At 41.3% G+C, this 18761-nt stretch overlaps 1 protein-coding gene across 1 annotated transcript in view; it reads left to right on the plus strand.

Annotated features, from left to right (window-relative positions):
- The window catches only part of myo15aa (myosin XVAa), a 174653-nt gene that overhangs the window by 121377 nt on the left and 34515 nt on the right, over positions 1-18761 (plus strand). The window contains exons 23-31 of the mRNA XM_048609721.1: positions 1147-1228; positions 2867-3023; positions 3410-3503; positions 6076-6214; positions 8298-8419; positions 9272-9331; positions 11630-11705; positions 12640-12755; positions 15628-15746. Of these exons, the coding sequence (XP_048465678.1) occupies positions 1147-1228; positions 2867-3023; positions 3410-3503; positions 6076-6214; positions 8298-8419; positions 9272-9331; positions 11630-11705; positions 12640-12755; positions 15628-15746 (965 nt within the window). The remainder of the gene's footprint in view (positions 1-1146; positions 1229-2866; positions 3024-3409; positions 3504-6075; positions 6215-8297; positions 8420-9271; positions 9332-11629; positions 11706-12639; positions 12756-15627; positions 15747-18761) is intronic.

An 18761-nucleotide genomic window follows, 5' to 3' on the forward strand; every position in this document is an offset into this window, starting at 1 on the left:
CTAGACCCTTCTTCAGAAAAAGAAAGGTCTAGGCCCGAAACGTCAGCTTTCCTGCTCCTCCCTTGCTGCTTGACCTGCTGTGTTCATCCAGCTCTACATCTTGTTATCTCTTATTTCTAAAAATCCTGCTTGCCTTTGGCAAGGATGGGCTTCACAGAGGTAACCCAGCTGGTCTTTCCACAGACAAACAAAGATCCAAAAAGGTCTGGAAAGTTAAGGACCAGCTGAAGATGAGAATTAATTTCAGAATCAACACTCCAACTCATATAATATAGACAACCACCCCAAGAATTTATTCACCTGTTTCTCATCAAAGACATGGGTGTGATATTTCCAAAGAGGAACTGCAAGAGAAGCCCGTTGACTTAGTCATCACTTCTATTACAATTAAAGACTTTAGGGAGGATCTTCTAAGCAAAAGAAAGGACCACATCTTTGAAGCTTTATTTGATGATGGATCCAAGTATGAATTAAAGTGGCAGGCCAGCAACAATTACATGATTAAGATGCAGTCAACACTATTGCTACAGTCAGAAACATGCACCAAACCATTAAAATCTGCTAGAAATTTGTCACATCAACCCTAAAGTTGTTAGGTTCTTCCTGATATTCCAGAGTGGTGTCTGGAATGAGTTATTCGATAATGAGAGGATGAGGAAATTGGGTCTATACTGTCTGGAGTTTGAAGAATGTGCTCTCTGACTCTGAATGAGAGGAGATCTCAGTGAAGCATGCAAAATTCTGTAAGACCTTGATATAATAAATACTGAAGATGTTTCCTCTGGCTTTAGAACATGGAACGCTGTATCAGGATAAGGAAACGATCATTTTGGACTGAGATGAGGAGAAATTTCCTCACTCAGAGGATTGTCATCTTTGAAATTCTCCACCATAGAGCGTTGTGGATGCTCCATTCTTGAGTCTGTCTAAGGCCACAATACACTTTTAGTGTCTTGTGCACGATATGGGCAGTAAGTGGGGAAGTGGAGTTGAAGCCAAAGATCAGCCATGATCATATTGAATGGTGGAGTAGGCTGGAGGACCGTAGGGCCTATTCCTGCTCCTATTTCCTATGTTCTAATTCCAGATTAGATAGACATTGTAGATGGAATATTGTATTTATCATCCGTTCTGTATGTTTGACAGACTAATGCTGCCAACAAAGACCCAACCCAGCCGCTGATCCCCCATGATGCTGCCAAAGGGAAGTTACCTGTCAACAGACCCAGTAAGTTATTCACAGAACAAAGACCAGTGTTGCCTGATGACCAAGGTAATCACCAGCTCAGTGGCACAGTAGACTGACATGGAGATCAGTGGGTTCAGTTATGTATACGCAGGATAGAAAGACAATTGTACCTGGGGGAAGAGAGCTTTGTACTTAGCGTAGAGAAATAGCTGCACCTGTGATAGAAAAATAGTTTCACAAGGGATACAGAGATATATCTAGGTAATCCCATTGCCTCCTGATAGCTGGGTGTTCTGCTGAGAATATCTTCCACTCGCTTTCCAAATTGACAGCATCAACTGGGCCAAAGAAAAGGATGGAATCTGTACATACTTCCAGAAATTTCTGATAGCGAATAATATTTCATCAAAACAAGTTTCCATCATTACAATGAGTGTCCAAAATATTATTTTAAAGTGAAATGTTGCTTTTCATTTTGGTTTTGTGGAGGAAGAATCTTTGCAATTCAGACAGAAGCTGTAGTGTGTGCTGTAGAAGAAATTTCACACAGCTGGAACCACCATGTTTGGACTCTGGCAGAGTAGATTGCACTCAGCTTCAGTTAATTGTCACAACCACATTGGCCGTTCAAGCTGTGGCAGGAGCGAAGTTGCTAAGGTGCTGCCTTTCTGGCTGGAAGGCCTGGCTTTTCATCCAACTAGGATGAGCAAGAATCTATTGTCCCTTGCCTGGCTGTAATAAATATCAAACAGTCTTCTAGGAGGGTGGCCACATGCTGTAGAATGATGGGTTTGATCCATGAACTGGTGCACAGTGGGCTGCGTCTGTGGGCTGTGGGCTGTGGGCTATGAATTAATGGGGTGGGCTGTGGATTGATGGGTTGGGGCTGTGAGCTGTGGGTTAATGGCTAAACATCTGTGATTAGGACATTTAGGCTACCAGCATATGTGTTCTACACAGTGTTGACAGAAGCATGAACTCACTTGATAATATGGGTGGTATCCCACATCTGTCTTATTTCATCAGAAAATTGGACAGATTCACAAAGGTGTCTGCCCATAGTCCTCAACAACATATCCAAAATAGTCCTACCTAAATATTATATGTAACTGTTCAGGTCTGTGACCTCTGACTTTCTGACCTCTACCTCTGCGTCAGCCCTCCCTCCTAAGGGAAGCCCAGCACAGAACAAACAGTGTGGGGACTTGGCATTCCTGCTGTTGTGTCCAACTACAAGGTGTTTTCTGGACTTTGAGGTCTACAATAGAAAATGTTCTGTTTCATAGAGCTGATATATCCATGAGTCCATTGAAAAGATTCAGCTATGTTTTATTTAGAATCAATTCCACTCTATGGGTAATCCAGTGATTGCTGTCCCAATGCGACGGAATTATTCACAAGCCCATGTTCTCCACGCAATACTAAAAGCAGGGACTCAAACATGGACCTGAATAAGTCCCTCTTGCATTGTTGTTGTCCCTGTGGAGAAGAATAATGGCACTGCTTTTATCCAGTGCCAGCTGAGATGGAAATTCACAAGGAAATTCTCATGTACCTTAAACTCTGATACCAGTTTAATGCCATGACACGAATGTACTGCTTCATTTCCATTGTTGGAAGTATATTACAAATAATACCATGCACAAATGTTCTATTGATTCTTCCCTTGAAATACAGATACTGCTGAAACCCCAAAACCCAAACTCGCAACACAAGATCCTGTGCATCACACCACACTTAATTCAGAGCACTTTCCTGAGCCAACACACAACATCAAGGATATCATCAGACAATATGAGCAATCAGCAACTCAGAAGAAAACTGGACTAATCAGGTAAAACTGACTGCACCATGCAAAATATTGCAAGGGTTGCAAAGCATAAGGAATCAGCTTGGTACCCGTAATTCCATGGATGGCACAACCATAATAACCATGCCATAATGGAAGAAAGCTAGAAAAAAAAAGCATGGAGAGGGTGGGAGATGGTTTATTTGACTGATATTTTCTAGAAAAGTGAGGACTTGGATCAAATTTGGTCTATTGGAATTCTGTGCAGTGCAGCAATGGGACTGTTTATTTTAACCTGAAGCTGACAAAAATCCAAACAGATCTGTAGCTTCCTAGTGGAATACAAGAATTCAACCATGATTGAAAATTGTAATAAACTTAGTGTGTGAATAAAATTAAATACTTGTGTACCTGTGTTTCTCTGTTGTCAGAAAAGAAGGTGGAAAGATATTCACGAAGAAAATGGACCCTCATGAAGAGGCAATGTTTATCTTGAAAGGACAGATAATGCCGCATGTCTCCCAGGTAATGCATCATAACTAATGCTCTGTTTCAATTTCACACTAGCGGAATAATGTGTGTGAAAACTTGTGCATGGCTATTCTCCACCCACTTTATGTTCCCACAGAATTTCTGGTGCTTCCATTGAAGGAATTGGCAGAATGCTTGATTCAAATATAAGAGACGGACACAGAAGTATCAGCCACTTTCAGCTGGCAGTGATCATTTGTGTGAGCCAGCTGAGTTAGGCTGTCCACACGCTGCTTTTCATGCAACTTAGAGGACATGATCAAAAGGAACAACTTTAGCAGTAAAACATACAAAATATTATTCTGCTGCGAAAGAACTAATGGCTGTGAACAGGTTTAGTTTTTAATCCCAAATTACAATTTTGCAATGCTTACTTTATTGATTGGCAACTTCTTGAAACTTCAAATGTTAAGGAAAGAAAGAAGGAAATGACTGCCTTCCTTGAACTGTATTTTGCTTCCAGTCAGTTGCTGGTTTTTGAATGTATTTAAGCCATTCTAAGGTTTTGGAGTAGATCTGTAGCTCAGGTTGCGGGTGTTGAGGTTGGATGGCTCGCCGAGCTGGTTTGTTGTTTTGCAGACGTTTCGTTACCATGCTGGGTAACATCCTCCATGCAGCCTCCGATGAAGCGTCGGTGTGTTTTCCCGCCTGGTTTTTAAACTCTGGGGTCCGTTGAGATGGATTGCCTCACTTCCGGTTTTCCTTCGTAGTGTAATGTATATGGGGTCGAGTTCAATGTGTTTATTAATAGCATGCTTCGTGGAGTGCCATGCTTCCAGGAATTCTCATGCTTGTCTCTGCCTAGCCTGTCCCAGGATCTTGGTGTTGCCACAAAAAGACATGACCAATACTCACTCATCTCAATCCACATAGACGAGGAGAACCACGACTTCGACTGGTACAACCTGGGGTAGACTGATTAGTAAAGTTAGATCACATAGAATTCAGGGGGAGCTTGCCAATTGGATACAGAATTGGCTTGATGGTAGAGGACAGGGCATGGTGATGGAGGGTTATTTTTGAACTGGAGGCATGACCAGCGGTGTCCTGCAGGGATCGGTGCAGCATCCACTGTTGTTTGTCATTAATATAAATTATTTGAATGAGTATTTAGGAGACATGGTTAGTAAGTTTGCAGATGACACCAAACTTAGTGGTATAGCCATGCGTGAAGAAGATTACCTAAGATTACAAAGGGGTCTTGATCAGTTGGGCCAATGGCTTGAAGAGTGGCAGATGGGGTTTAATTTGAGTAAATGCAGGGTATTGCATTTTGGTAAGACAAACAAGGACAGGACTTATACAGTTTATGGTCAGGCCCTAGATAGTGTTGTTGAACAGAGAGACCTGGAGGTTCAGGTACATAGTTCTTCGAAAGTTGCGTCACAGGTAAACAGGGTGGTTAAGAAAGTGTTTAGCATGCTTGCCTTCATTGCTCAGACCATTGAGCATAGGAGTTGGGACGTCATGTTCAGGTTGTACAGGACATTGGTGAGAGCACTTTTGGAGCACTGTGTTCAGTTCTGGTCATCCTGCTATAGGATGGATATTATTAAATTGGAGAGGATTCAGAAAAGATTTACCAGGATGTTTTTGGGCCTAGAGGGTTTGAGTCATAAGGAGTGGCTGGATAGGCTGGGACTTTTTTCAGTGGAACATAGGAGACTGTGGAGTGACCTTATAGAGGTTATAAAATCATGAGGGGCATAGATAAGGTGAATAGCAAAGGCCTTTTCCCTAAGGTATAGGAGTTCAAAACTAGAGGGAATATTTTTAAGGTGAGAGGAGAAAGATTTAAAAGTAACCTGAGGGGTAACTTTTTCACTTAGAGGGTAGTTCGTATGTGAACTGCCAGATAGAGTGATAGATGCAGGTACAGTAAACATTTAAAAGACATTTGGATAGGTGCATGAATAGGAAATTTTTGGAGGGATATGGGCCAAATACAGGCAAGTGGGATTAGTTTAGTTTGGGAAACTTGGTCAGCATGGCCAAGTTGGACCAAAGGTTCTATTTCTCTGCTGTATGACTCTAAGCTGTTAGACCAGGAGGCAAGCACACTAGCTTACCTGGAGGTGCCGGTTTTCACCCAGAAGGAAATCTGCAGCTTGGGAATTGCTGGTATGTGAGCTTCCAGCCCAACAAGTGGCTGGACCTATTCTGCTTTTTATATATATATTATCTCACAGGATGTGGGCATAGTTGCCTAGGCCAGCACTTAGTGCCCACCCTTAATTTCCCTTGAGAAGATGTTGGAGAGCAACCTTCTTGAACCTCTACAGTCCACGTGATGTAGGTAAGCAGTACACTTAACTGCCCCATGTTCCCCTCCCAACCTCACCACTCTTCCCAACCTCACAGCCTTGCCCCAACAATCTCACCAACATGGCAGGCACATCACTGGTCACCATAAGATAGCAGACTGATGGGAAAAGCAGCAAGGACGATAGGCCATCTTGAATGAGGCTGCGTCCTTCCACTAATTGTTCTGAAGGGGAATGGGGACAATTGGTGAAAATCGAATTGGATAAGATTCCTTCTTATTCTTCCTATTTTACTGAAACAGAAGCCAGCACCTGCACCGTCAAAGGATAAGAATTCCAAAGAAGCCGTTGCCATGGTGAAGCCTGTCAGTGGCATGACACGGAAGAGCAGCACCAGACCAGTGCCAGCTGTCTCTGCCAGGCACCCTGTGTTCTCGGGAGGTTAGTGACCAGGCTACAGCTCCATTCGCTTTAGATGAAATAATTGTGTCTCTTGAACCCCTGTGGTTTAAAATGACACAGTCCCTGATTAACCACACAGAACTTTTTGCATGATGTGAAACCACACAATGCAGGATGGGACAGTGGCTGATACTGAGCCGATTCCTCCTTCATTCAGTTCTCAATCAGAGTGGCATCAAACTGATTAGTTGCAAACTGTATCTGGAGTTCAGTGTATTGGGATGATTTTCTGTATTAAATATATGTTGTATCACCTTCCCTATTAAGAAACTAAAAGCCTCATACAAAGAATGCACCTGATAGATGTGTCTCTTCATGTCTGGATGAACCATTATTGTTATCACTTATCATTCAGTCAATCTGAGGCTGTGCAGTTATATGGTTCAACCAGTGCTGTGGAATTGGAACAAACTTGTCTGTGACTGGAAATAAAATTTGAAGCAATGTAAAATAAGCTGCTACCAACTCCATCTCACATGACATATACCCTTCATCACACCCTTCATTGTAAGGCTGTACCACCTGGCCTTTGGGGGTATCAAAAAGCACATTGCTGTAGGGGAAAGGTAATGATCATGCTGCATCATCAGAGGAAGAGTCTGATGTGACCAAGTTCCTTGCAGCTTCTCACTTGACTGGGACAAGACTTCATACTTGCACCATTCATTCACCTGAGGCTGTGCAGTCACATGGCTCACAAATGCTGGTGGAATTGGAATGAACTTGTCTGTGGCTTGGAATAAAAATTGAAGCAATGTAAAATGATCTGCTACCAACTCCATCTCACAAAAACAAGATATGCGCTCTACATCAAACCCTTCATTGTAAGGCTGTACCAGCTGATCTTTGGGGGTATCAAAATATATAGTGCAGAAGGGGAATCTTGGGGTAAGGGAAGGGGCAGTAGATGAAAAGTAAGAGTTCACACCACCTGTAGCATGGACTTCATACAGCACTGCGCAGTGAGGATGAAATGGATTTTGGCATCAACCTGGATAACCTGGATGGTTTCAGTATTGTCAACTTCAATGACTTTGGTGACTGCCATGCCTTTATTCAGAATACTGTCTCTTCTAAGGTAGCTAAGCCTGACCCTCTGCAGTTCTTTGAAACTCCTGCTGTTATGGGCCAAACTGTGTCACAAGAGAACAAAGTGTATCAGTATTTGTTTCATTGTGTTTGGTGTTGTGCATGCCATAACTGAATAACTGGAAGTGTTTGGAAGCTTTGAGATCGGTGTGTGGGACTTGCAGAATTGATGAGTGTAAAAACGAGATGCAGCATGTGACTGTTAGACCTGAGCCCTGATTGCTAGAAATTGTTGATGGGTAAATGGGGGTGTGGTATATTAAGCATTACGTGAGGTTGGCAGTGCAGTGGGTACAGGATGGCATTTAAAGATGCATTCTCTAACCTTGTCCATTTGTGTGAGATCATTTAATGTTTTCTGGGACTTCAGGTATCATGATCTCCATGGCTATCTACTTCCAGATTGTTACTAAGTATCTGTCCGGAGGGTCTCCTGAACCCTTTACATAGGGTAATATCTTTCGCCTTTCTACCTCCTGCATTGGAGAACCTGAGAACCTACTCTGGAATACTGCTCCATTGATCCTCTTTCTTCTTTCTAAGAACCACATACACAGGTATTTCCAATACAAGATGCAGGGTGGTTTTAAGAAGAGCAGGATAGCTTTATTTAGTGCTAGCTTCACACAAACCTCAGGGCCTTGCTTAGCATAAGGACACTTAGCAGTCATTTAATGTTAAGGCAAGCCACAATCATGCAGATGAGGAGATGTGGTGAAATTTTTTCATGTCTATATCATTTCCACTGGGTGTAAGATAATTGTATGCCAGAATCCTTGTATACAATCATGATCTGATCCAAATTTTAGTCCCAACTCTTTTCAGAACCCTGCAGTGCACAAAAATTGCCTGCCACGTTTCCCTGACAACACTTGAAAAGTAATCAGTTCTATGTGGGCTGTGACACAGCCTGAGTAATGTGAAAGAGCTAAATTAAAGCACGTTCTTTCTTTTTTCCACTTGCACCTCCCAGCGTCAGTTTCCCGGGAGCTGACAGGAGAAGATGAGAGGATCCAGACACAGCTACATGGGCAGCCGTCTGAGGGATACTACACCTACAGCAAAATGCCCTGCGACCTCTGTATCCGCAAAGAGGTACCAGAATATAAATAGTTATTCAAACCCAAAAAGGTAGTAAAAGATGACAACACCCAGAAAAAAACATCCAAAGTACTTGCCTCATAATAAATGAAGTTGGAAGGTATGGAGTGGAACATGGGTAGATCATAACCTGAGTTGCAGCTTTATCCAAACTATAGCAGGTCTCAGACCCTGAAGTCTTTGAGAGACAGCATTTGTATTGTGGTCTGGGTGTGGGCCCAGAGAGCAAGCAGCGGACCCGAAGTGCAACAAGAGGGACCGGAGAAGTGGGGACTACATAGGCTACATTGGAGGGGTGGACGATAGGTAGAAATGGAGAATAGGGTAGTGGAGAATGGACACCATGCAGTTCGCCCTAAGGGACTGGGATTGAGCTTGTTAGAAAAGAGCAGTCTGCTATCTCTGCTGTTAACACCAGGCCACAGTCTTAAATCATAGCTCAGCCAGATGATGTGCTAAGTAGAAGAGGGTTGTATGAAAGGTTAAACACTAAAACAAAAACCCAAAGAACTGCAGATGCTGGAAATCAGAAACAAAAACAGATATTGCTCTGAAAACTCAGCAAGTCAGGAAGCATCTCTGGAAAGACAGCGGAGTTAATGTTTCAGATCCTGTGACCCTTCTTCTGAACAACCCATTCTGAAGAAGGGTCACTGGACCTGAAGTGTTAACTCCACTTTCCTTCCACAGATGCCACCAGACCTGCTGAGTTTTCCCAGCAATTTTTGTTTTTGTGTATGAGCAATTACATGTGTGAAGCATATTCTTGTGCTCAGTTTAGTAAAGTCAGCAGTACAAGTTCCTATTCATTCCACTTCATTTCGTATTTTTCTCCCCCTGCTTCAGGTGTTTTATCCCAAGGAAAGTTTCCACAGCCCGGTGATACTGGATCTTATTTTCAGACAGGTACGGAAACTAATGGACACTCAATTTCTTCCAGAGAAAGGATGTTGATTGTGGAGCAATTTCTCTCAGGTCTCAGCCTTTGCATGGGTTAGCTCAGTATCTCTGTTCCCAAGCTCATGTCTGAACGTAGGTACTGCCTTTTGTGGTATTTATTATTGTGCCTGCCTCCCTGCAATCCATCTAGCTTTCAGTACTCCATTGTATGACATATACTTCCATCATAAAACTCATTGTTCGTTTATTCCTACGATAAGTTTTAAGACAGTGCCAATTTTTTTAGAATTTAAAAATGTATAACATATGTATATGTTGTATAACATATGTATATGTTACATATAACAATGTATAACTTGTCTATTTTTATGTAAAAATTAACATGATTCATAGTTTGGAAGCTTTCTGAAGTTCCTTGCCATTTATTCAGGAAAAGTTTCAGGACCCCTTATTACCGAAGATTATTCACATATCCTAAGATTTTGCCCTACTTCAGCTTTGTTTGCCTTTCTCCTCTCAATACTAGGCACTCAATAACTGTGTTGCATGTCATCACAATATTACATCAGATATAATTGAGCATGAGAAGCCTTTCTTGATTGGAGTGACTTTTTAAAATTTATTCACGGGATGTGGGCATCTCTGGCTGGGCCAGCATTCATTGCGCATCCCTGATTACAGTTAAGAGTCAACCGCATTGCTGTTGGTCTGGAGTCACATGTAGGCCAGACCAGGTAAGGACAACAGTTTCCTTTGCTAAAGGGCAACAGTAAGCCAAATGGGTTTTTCCCGACAATTAGCAACAGTTTCATAGTCATCATTAGACTCCTAATTCCAGACTTTTATTGAAATCATATTCCACCATCTGCCATGATGAGATTCAAACACAAAATGTTACCTGAGTCTCTGGATTAACAGTCCAGTGATAATACCACTAGGCCATTGCCTCCCCTTGCTTGATGATGTGTATCAATATTTAGATTGGTTCAAATATTAAATTGCTCCTTCTGCATTCTGTAGCTATTTAGCTTATGGGTGAGGTTTTCCTGCTTTAACCTCCTTCTATCCCCCTTTACCTGCTATCTGACTGCCCTGATACCTGAGGATTCATCTTCCATAAGCTCAGTAGTTTCAGTGTATTTCAACACCTATGTTCAGATTATTTCCAATTTATAATTTTCGTTGTCAGGACTTCCATTTCAGACATAATGACTGATTTAGCCAGTGCTACCTGTAAAAATGATGATGAAATACAGACATTAGTCTGTGATGTTGGTAACTATGCAGAAGTTAAAGTTGTGTGTGTTTTATTAAGCTACTTTAGTAATAGATAACCAGTACCTGTAACTGAGTCTCATGTTGCTATATGAGAAAAGAACTGTTACAATAGCTTGGACATTGTGAAAGCACAGCAAAATAAATCGCATGCAGGTAAAGTGTTAAAACAAAAAGTAGTTACTTTGTTATGAAATACTTGATTTAATTCAGTGCCATTTACCTAGCAGCTTGAAAAGAAGTTAAAGTATTGCCAAAATTTTGGAAACTAACTAGGAATCAGCAAACCAGTTTCCGGTGTTTATGGCCAACATTTACCTCTATTAAATTTGGATCTGAAGTTTTACTTTAAAATTGCAAAAAAAAATTACTGAAGTGATTCATAACTATAGCTAATCTAATTCTGTCTTGAATTAGTACATTTTCCTTTTTTCTGAGGTAACATACTCTCATCACTGCACCACCTTTCTCCCTCACTCCCATCTCCACATCACCATGACAGACAGGGCAGCTCAGAATACGGATCAAATTTCAAACTGTATGTCGATACTTCTCTAACTGGCTAGTAGGAAATACAAGTGATTATAGAGTTCAGGTAAGTCTGATTCAGATCTTTTGGAGGAATCATTGTGAAAGCTCAATGTTAACCTTAGTGCATAAGACTGTGAATCAAACGTTACAAGACTAGACAGTTATGCCAAAGGATAAAAGAGGGAAAACTCAAGGAATTTGGATAGTTTGAATGGCATAACAGTTAAAAGCTGGGAACAAATCGAGGCACTTCAGCATTTATGTGCAGAATACTGGATAACCTGGATTAAATTACAGATGCCAATCTAATTGAGAGCTTCGAGGTTTATATATTGAATAACATTTACTACAGGCTGGAATCTATATCGAATAACTGAGACTTGAAAGTGAGTTTTGGAATGTAATCTGATTAAGGGGTTTGGGTGTTTTTTTTTCACTTGAAGATATTGTGTAATTTCCTATTAATATTTTGTTTAAAATTCCTTTAATTCTGTGAAGATCGTGAGCGACACGTTCTCTGAAACTTGTGTGAGACTGAATAAAGAGGAACAGATGAAGATGAAATCTTTACTGGGTCAGTATTCCAAGTCTTGCTGGGATTGGGTCTGGGGCTGGATAAAGGGTAAAGCAAGGCAACTGATGGAATAATTTTAGCTGCACTCCCACTGTTCTTTCTCTGTAACTATTTTTATGTGATTCATGTGAATTTGTTATGTTTCAGTTTTCAGAGATAAACAAACTAAATCACAGTTAAATATGAATCAAAATCTTGAGACTTAACATAAACATGATTTCACTTATTCAGTCACCCTGAAACATTGGCCTTGATGCTAAACCTTAAACATGGTGGTTGTTGGTTGTATTTTGTTTTTTTGAGTTACCAGATTTTATTGAGAGTGTGTTGATTTTTTGGAAGCTATTCATCAACCTTTCCAATTGTGTAGTCAGCAGGCAATACACAGAAGGTCAGTCAGTTTCGATATGGAGAGAGAATGATGTCATCAAGATGTGACCATTCATTAGAACCAACTGGAATCCTGCATGCCAAAACTATAAAAATCTAGATTATTTCCTCTGGGAGATGGCTGGGAGGAGGTAGAGAATGACAGTGTGTCAGAGCTGAATTTACATCAGTAAAGGTACAGTAGTAACACAGGGTAGTGGAGGAAGGGGTTACAGAGTTAGATTAACATCAATTCACAGATAAACAGTAAGATGCTGTTTGCAAAGAATTAGTGCATTTGGCAAACAGTGACTGGCCTAAATTCTATTGACTGTATCTTTACTGGTGTTAATTCAGTTTCCTCACACTGTCTAGTTCAATGACTCCCTCCTGTCAGTTCCTGAATATATTATCAGCATTTACTGCTAAAAAGACTCATGTTGAAGTGGGCCCTCCCTTTGCCCTTTTAAAATCACTCCCTTTGAGTGAATCAGTTTGGTACAAGAAAAATGACTGTACAATATGTATTACAACAAACACAGCAGCATTTAATTCTCTTCTGCAGCTGAAAACAAGATTGTATCCTCGACTCTGGTGAAGGATGAAGCTGTCAAGAGGAAGATTGTAATGGCTGCCAGAGAAGCTTGGGATGTTTATTTCTGCCGTCTGTTCCCTGCCTCTGTGAGACAACCTTTTCAGCATTTTTATAAATACATTTAAACCACAACATGTTCTGTCATTAAATATTATTTATTGATATTTTTAAAATTTTCAGCATGTTGTGGAAAACTGATAATGTGCTGGAAACTGCAACAGTATCCATGATGAAGGGACAACTCATTGAAAAATAGGAACAAGGATTTGTCATTCAACCTCTTGAGCCTTTTCATAATTCAATTATATCAGGACTGATCTGAATCTCAAAACCATTTCAGGGCAAATATATTTACCCCAAAAGGTTACTGAGCATAGTTCCACATCCTTGTATCTCTAGATGTGGCTTTCTAGACATTTTCTCTGCCCAGGGATTAATTCATCCTATAATCCCCCCATCCCACCTCCTAAATATATTTATACATCTTATTTTGAAGAAATTATGCATTCATCTTTTCATGAAAGTTTGTTACGTGATCAGTCATTCAGCCATTGAACTCTCTTGTCTCTTAATGATTTTAACTATAACTCTGCATTCTTGAATATCAAAAAGTCAATTTACATCAATACCCCAATGTTTCATTTTCCTGTTATTTCCTCATCTAATCTAAATGTGGCCACCACGTGAGCACTGAAAATTTCTGCTCCCGGAATGTTGCCTGACCAGAGAATTGGCGAGAACAAATTTGTATAAAATTTAAACTCCTCCGTGTGAGGTTGTTGACTTGCTCACCGAGCTGGTAAGTTTGTTCACAAATGTTTCATCACCATGCTAGGTAACATCATCAGTGCACCTCCGGTGAAGCGTCAGTGGTCAGTCCCGCTTGCTATTTATGTGTCTTGGTTTTCTGGGGTGGATGGCATCACTTCCAGATTTGTTTCTTCGTGGTTGGTATATGGAGTCCTATTCTACATGTTGTTAATGGAGTTCCAGTTTGAGTGCCAGGCCTCCCGGAATTCTCATGCGTGTCTTTGGTTGGCTTGTCCTAGGATGGCTACGTTGTCCCAGTCGAATTGATGTCTCTCTTTGCCCATGTGTCTTGAAATGAGTGATAGTTGGTCATGTCTCTTGGTAGGTAGTTGGTGTTCATGAATGCTGATGTCAGATACCAACACTTACCAACAGGTGGCAACAGACCCAACACCATAACTGGAAAACCGTATTATTACTACCCTGAGGAATCTACACAAAACGGGTGAAATTAACAAATTTGATTACCAGAGAATGAAACCAGAGGGATCAAATACACCCCGCTTCTATGGACACCCTAAGGTACACAAGCCAGAGGTCCCCCTCAGACCCATAGTCTCACTGCCAGGTACACTGACATTCAGACTAGCCCAAGAACTACAAAGGAGACTGAAAGACCTTGTAGACGGTTCAAACCATTCCATTCACTCCCCCAAGAATTCCTCAACCTCATCAAGGACACCAGAACAGATGAAGACAAGATCATGGTCTTCTTCAACGTGACTGCATTATTTACCTCCATATACATCCCCTTAGCTAAAGAAACACTGGCCTCACTACTAGACAGACTAGGGATACAGACACCTGACAACACCAACACCATCAGCAAAGACGGCATCCTTAAACTACTGGATCTGTGTCTCACAACCCACTTCACCTTCAATGGCAAGATATACAGACAAATCAACGGAACACCCATAGGATCACCAATATCAGGATTAATAGAAGAAGCTGTAATGCAAAGACTGGAATGGACAGCACTTCCCACCATCCAACCAAAACTACAGATCCGCAATGTGGATGACACTTTTGTGATTATCAAATGCACTAAACTGGAAGAAACCCATCTACTCATAAACAACATCCTCACCAGCGTAAAATTCACCAGGGAAGAGGAGAACAACAACAGACTTCCCTTCCTGGATGTAATGGTCGAACACATAGCCAACAGTGAGCTCCAGACCAGCATACACAGGAAGGCCACCCACATGGATTGGGTACTCAATTACAATAGCAATCATCCCAATACCCACAAATGGAGCTGCATCAAAACACAGTTCAAGTGAGCTGCACACACTGCAGCACCCCAGAGCTACACAAAGCTGAGGAAGAACACTGTTACAGCATCTTTAGAAACAACAGTTACCCAAAAAACATAGTCAATTGATACCTACACAACAGACCACAACAGTTAGCACAACACATCCAGAGACACTAATAATCCTTACATACATTAAGCGCATGTCTGAAATGACCACCAGATTACTCCGACCCATAGGAATTATGGTAGCTCACAAACCGACAGCTACACTACGACAGCTATTGATGAGAATAAAGGATCCAACAACCACAACTAACAGAACCAACATTATTTATAAGATACCAAGCAAAGACTGCCAAAAACATTACATAGGGCAAACTGGAAGGAAGCTAGCCATCAGGATTCATGAACACCAACTAGCTACCAAGGGACATGACCAACTGTCATTCATTTCAATACACATGGACAAAGAGGGACACCAATTCAACTGGGACAACATAGCCACCCTCGGACAAGGCAACAAAAGACGTGCACAAGAATTCCTAGAGGCCAAGCACTCAAACCAGAACTGCATTAACAAATATGAAGACTAGGACCCCATATACGAACCACTAAGAAACAAATCTGGAAGTGATGCCACCCACCCCAACAAACCAAGACACATAAATAGCAAGCAGGACAGAACACCGATGCTTTAGTGGTGGCGCACTGATGATGCTACCCACCATAGTGACGAAACATTTGTGAACAAACTTACCAGCTTGGTGAGCAAGTCAACAACCGCATCAACAATCCGAGCTACAGATCTTCTCAAAAACCTTGATCCTCTGTGTGCCTTGTGATTTTTGACTCAATGTTAATTTGTATTCATTGGTGGACTCTTACAGGGCAGTGTGGGTACTGGAGTGCAGATTCTGGGAGTCTCCCATAAAGGAATCTGTCTACTAAAACTAGTGAGAGCCAGCAGCACAGCAGCAGAGAACCTGAGGGTCCTCAGAAGTTACAGGTATGGAAAGCAGAAAGCAATATTTTCCACTTGCCCCACTATCCTGAGAGAGTAACTCACCTTGATCCATCTTTCCATGGGCTCTTTGGTAACTCACAAAATGCCTTTTCTTCTTTTGTTCACCTAGATATAATTTGATTAGTGTGCTCATTACCATAGTGAGCATCACAGCTGAATTTGATCCTTTTACCTGCACATCCTGCTGGACAATGACCAGTAGCAATGACTCCCCTCTCTGCTTCAAGGGTACTGTAACCCCAACCCATTTTTGGCACCCTCAAGATCAGCTGACTCAACTTAAACATTACAGTTGGAAAATCCCTAGTTTGTGTGGCTCAGTAACACATCCAACAAACCAACAAGGAAGTTTCTGTCATTCTCTCTAGGCTATTGTTTATGGTCTGCACCATATCCTCCATTTTGTAAACATTGGCTCAGGCCCACCCCCTGTCCATTGTCTGATGCCAGACCATTCACAACAATGGCCATTCACAACAATAATTGACCCTGAGCTGAACATCAGATTCAAAACCTCTCCATCACCAACATCACCTATTTACACTTCAATGGTGTTGTCCACCTCCACACTCACCTCAGCTCACATGTTGCTTAAAGACATGCCCACACTTTTGTTCCATCCAGACTTGACTATTCGAACCTGGCCAGCCTCCCACCTTCCATTCTCTGTAAACTAAAATTCTGCAGTCCAACGTCAAAACTCACACCAAACCATATTCACATCTTCTCTCCCTGTGCTTGCTAACCTACATTAGCTCCAGGTCTGACTGCCTCAAATATAAAATTCTTATACCAGCTTTCAATTCAATCCATGATCTCACCTTTTCCCATCTCTATAACATGCTCCAGTCTTACAAGTTTGCAAGATAACTGTACAGCTCCAATAAGCCCTCTCGTGTAACCTTAATTTAATTAACTTCATTATTGATGGCCACGCCTTCAACTTCCAAGAGATTAAGCTCTGGAATTCCCGACTAAATTTCTTTGCTTCTCTTTTCCTCTTAACCCCATCTCTTTGACAATTGGTCACAATTTCTAATATCTTTTTATAAAAACAAAACAATGCAGATAGTGGAAATCTGAAATTGAAACAGAAAATGATAAAAATAATCAGTGGGTCTCTCAGCACCTATGAAGAGAGAAATGTTTAATTCCCCTGATCTTCTGAAGAGCAACAATCATCACTGAATTGTCACATTATTTAAATACTTGCCGAACTCAACATGGTTCACCATTTCCACCTCAGTCTTCTGAATTTACTGTCTCACAAAAGGATATGCAGTATCCCTCAGAACTCAATCAGTTCGTAGTAAAGTCAAAAGAAGACAACACATGCACCTTTTTACAGACTTGTTGATGTACGGTAAGCTTAAATGTCCAGTCTGACTGGTAGTGATTGAGTGGATGAGGAAGTGGGGTACTTAGCTGAGTGGGTAGTGGAAAAGTGAGTGGTGGGTAGGGGTAGATTGATGAATGGGAAGTCAGGTGGGAGGGTAGTTGGGTCAAGTTGGGGTGGGGATGTGTAGCCAGGAATGTCAGGGGCACAGTCTGGAGGTCAGGGGAATATTGGTTGATCAGTGGATGGCTTTGAAGGTAGTTGGGGATTTGGAATTATTGTTGGCTGGTGGTGGGAATAGTTGAGTCAGTCAAGATAATCAGAGGGTCATGAGAGTAATGGGAGATTGTAACTGGGAGGTTGGAGGACAGGTTGGCTACATGGTTGGAGGGATAATCGGGACGGTAGTCAGGTTTTTGGAGGGATGATTGGAGGGTAGCTACCAATGTGTTAGACTAGCTTTTATCCTGACTGACATTTCCTGGACAACTTTTAAGGACAGTACATTGGACCTATCCCAAATCTTGAACTCTATAACTCAGAGTCATTGACATTCAGAGAGGATTTGCAGAGCAGAGGAATTAACCAATGGAAGTTTGGAGCTACCAAGCAAATTCCCATGTCAGTCTGTATGTCAGGACCTCCACAAGATCCCAACACTCATCTCAGTTATAAGCTCAGTCTCCAACAGTCCAGCAACCAGAAGATTTAGCCCAATATTAGAGATTGATAACCTTGAGAAAAGATAAAAAATTATTCACTTGAAACGTTAACTCAGTTTCTCTCTCCACAGAAGCTGCCACACCTGCTGATTATTTCCAGCATTTCATATTGTTATTTCTAACATCAATGTATATGATTCAGTTTCATATTTTGTTTGGAAATTGCTCTTGTGAAATGCCGTTAGATATTTTATTACTGTAAATATGCTCTCTAAATCAAGTTGTTGATGCGGGCTCCTGACCTGCCCTGGCAAATCTGATATTACCTTTACCTTTGTTAGTCTATGACCAGCCAGTAGGAGGTGCCATAACCTCATGGGGAAGGTAACCATACCTGACAACTTGTAATTGAGGTGTGAGGAATCACTCACAGATGTTGTATGGGCTGGGGAAGCAATCATTGCCAGCTAATAGTTGGGGTAGAGTGCTGCCATCAATCCTCCCTTTTACGACAAAACATGAAATGGGTCATGTGCCTCCTTTCTATGTATTTTTAATAAACCTTTTCAGGCATGTTATGACACATCTTAGAGGCAATTAGGAACCTGGCCACTGAGCAATGAGACCCCTGTTGAAAGTTTTTCAATCAACTTGTTTGGGCAGGCTGAGACTTGAACCAGGATCTTCTGGCCCAGTTATAGGAATGCTGCCACTACACCAGACAACTTTATAAGCCCCCTTGCTATGCTTGTTAAGTAAATAAACATTATTGGTTTAGACAGCCCCAGGTGGGTCTCAATAACAAAACATCAAAATATCAACGAAAACTTACAAAAGAAACTTATCCACATTAAGTTAAAATTTGATTTCTATGAAAGGCCTGTAAATCTTCTTTTCTATTCTTTTAAATGTACAAATTAGACAGCCCCTGGTGGAAAAAATGATTTTTAATCATTCTGTTTAGATATAATTCCACGGCAGGTGGTATTTGAACCAGGA

The sequence above is a fragment of the Rhincodon typus genome, chromosome 21, assembly GCF_021869965.1.
Source record: "Rhincodon typus isolate 14 chromosome 21, sRhiTyp1.1, whole genome shotgun sequence".
NCBI classification, from domain to species: Eukaryota; Metazoa; Chordata; class Chondrichthyes; order Orectolobiformes; family Rhincodontidae; genus Rhincodon; species Rhincodon typus.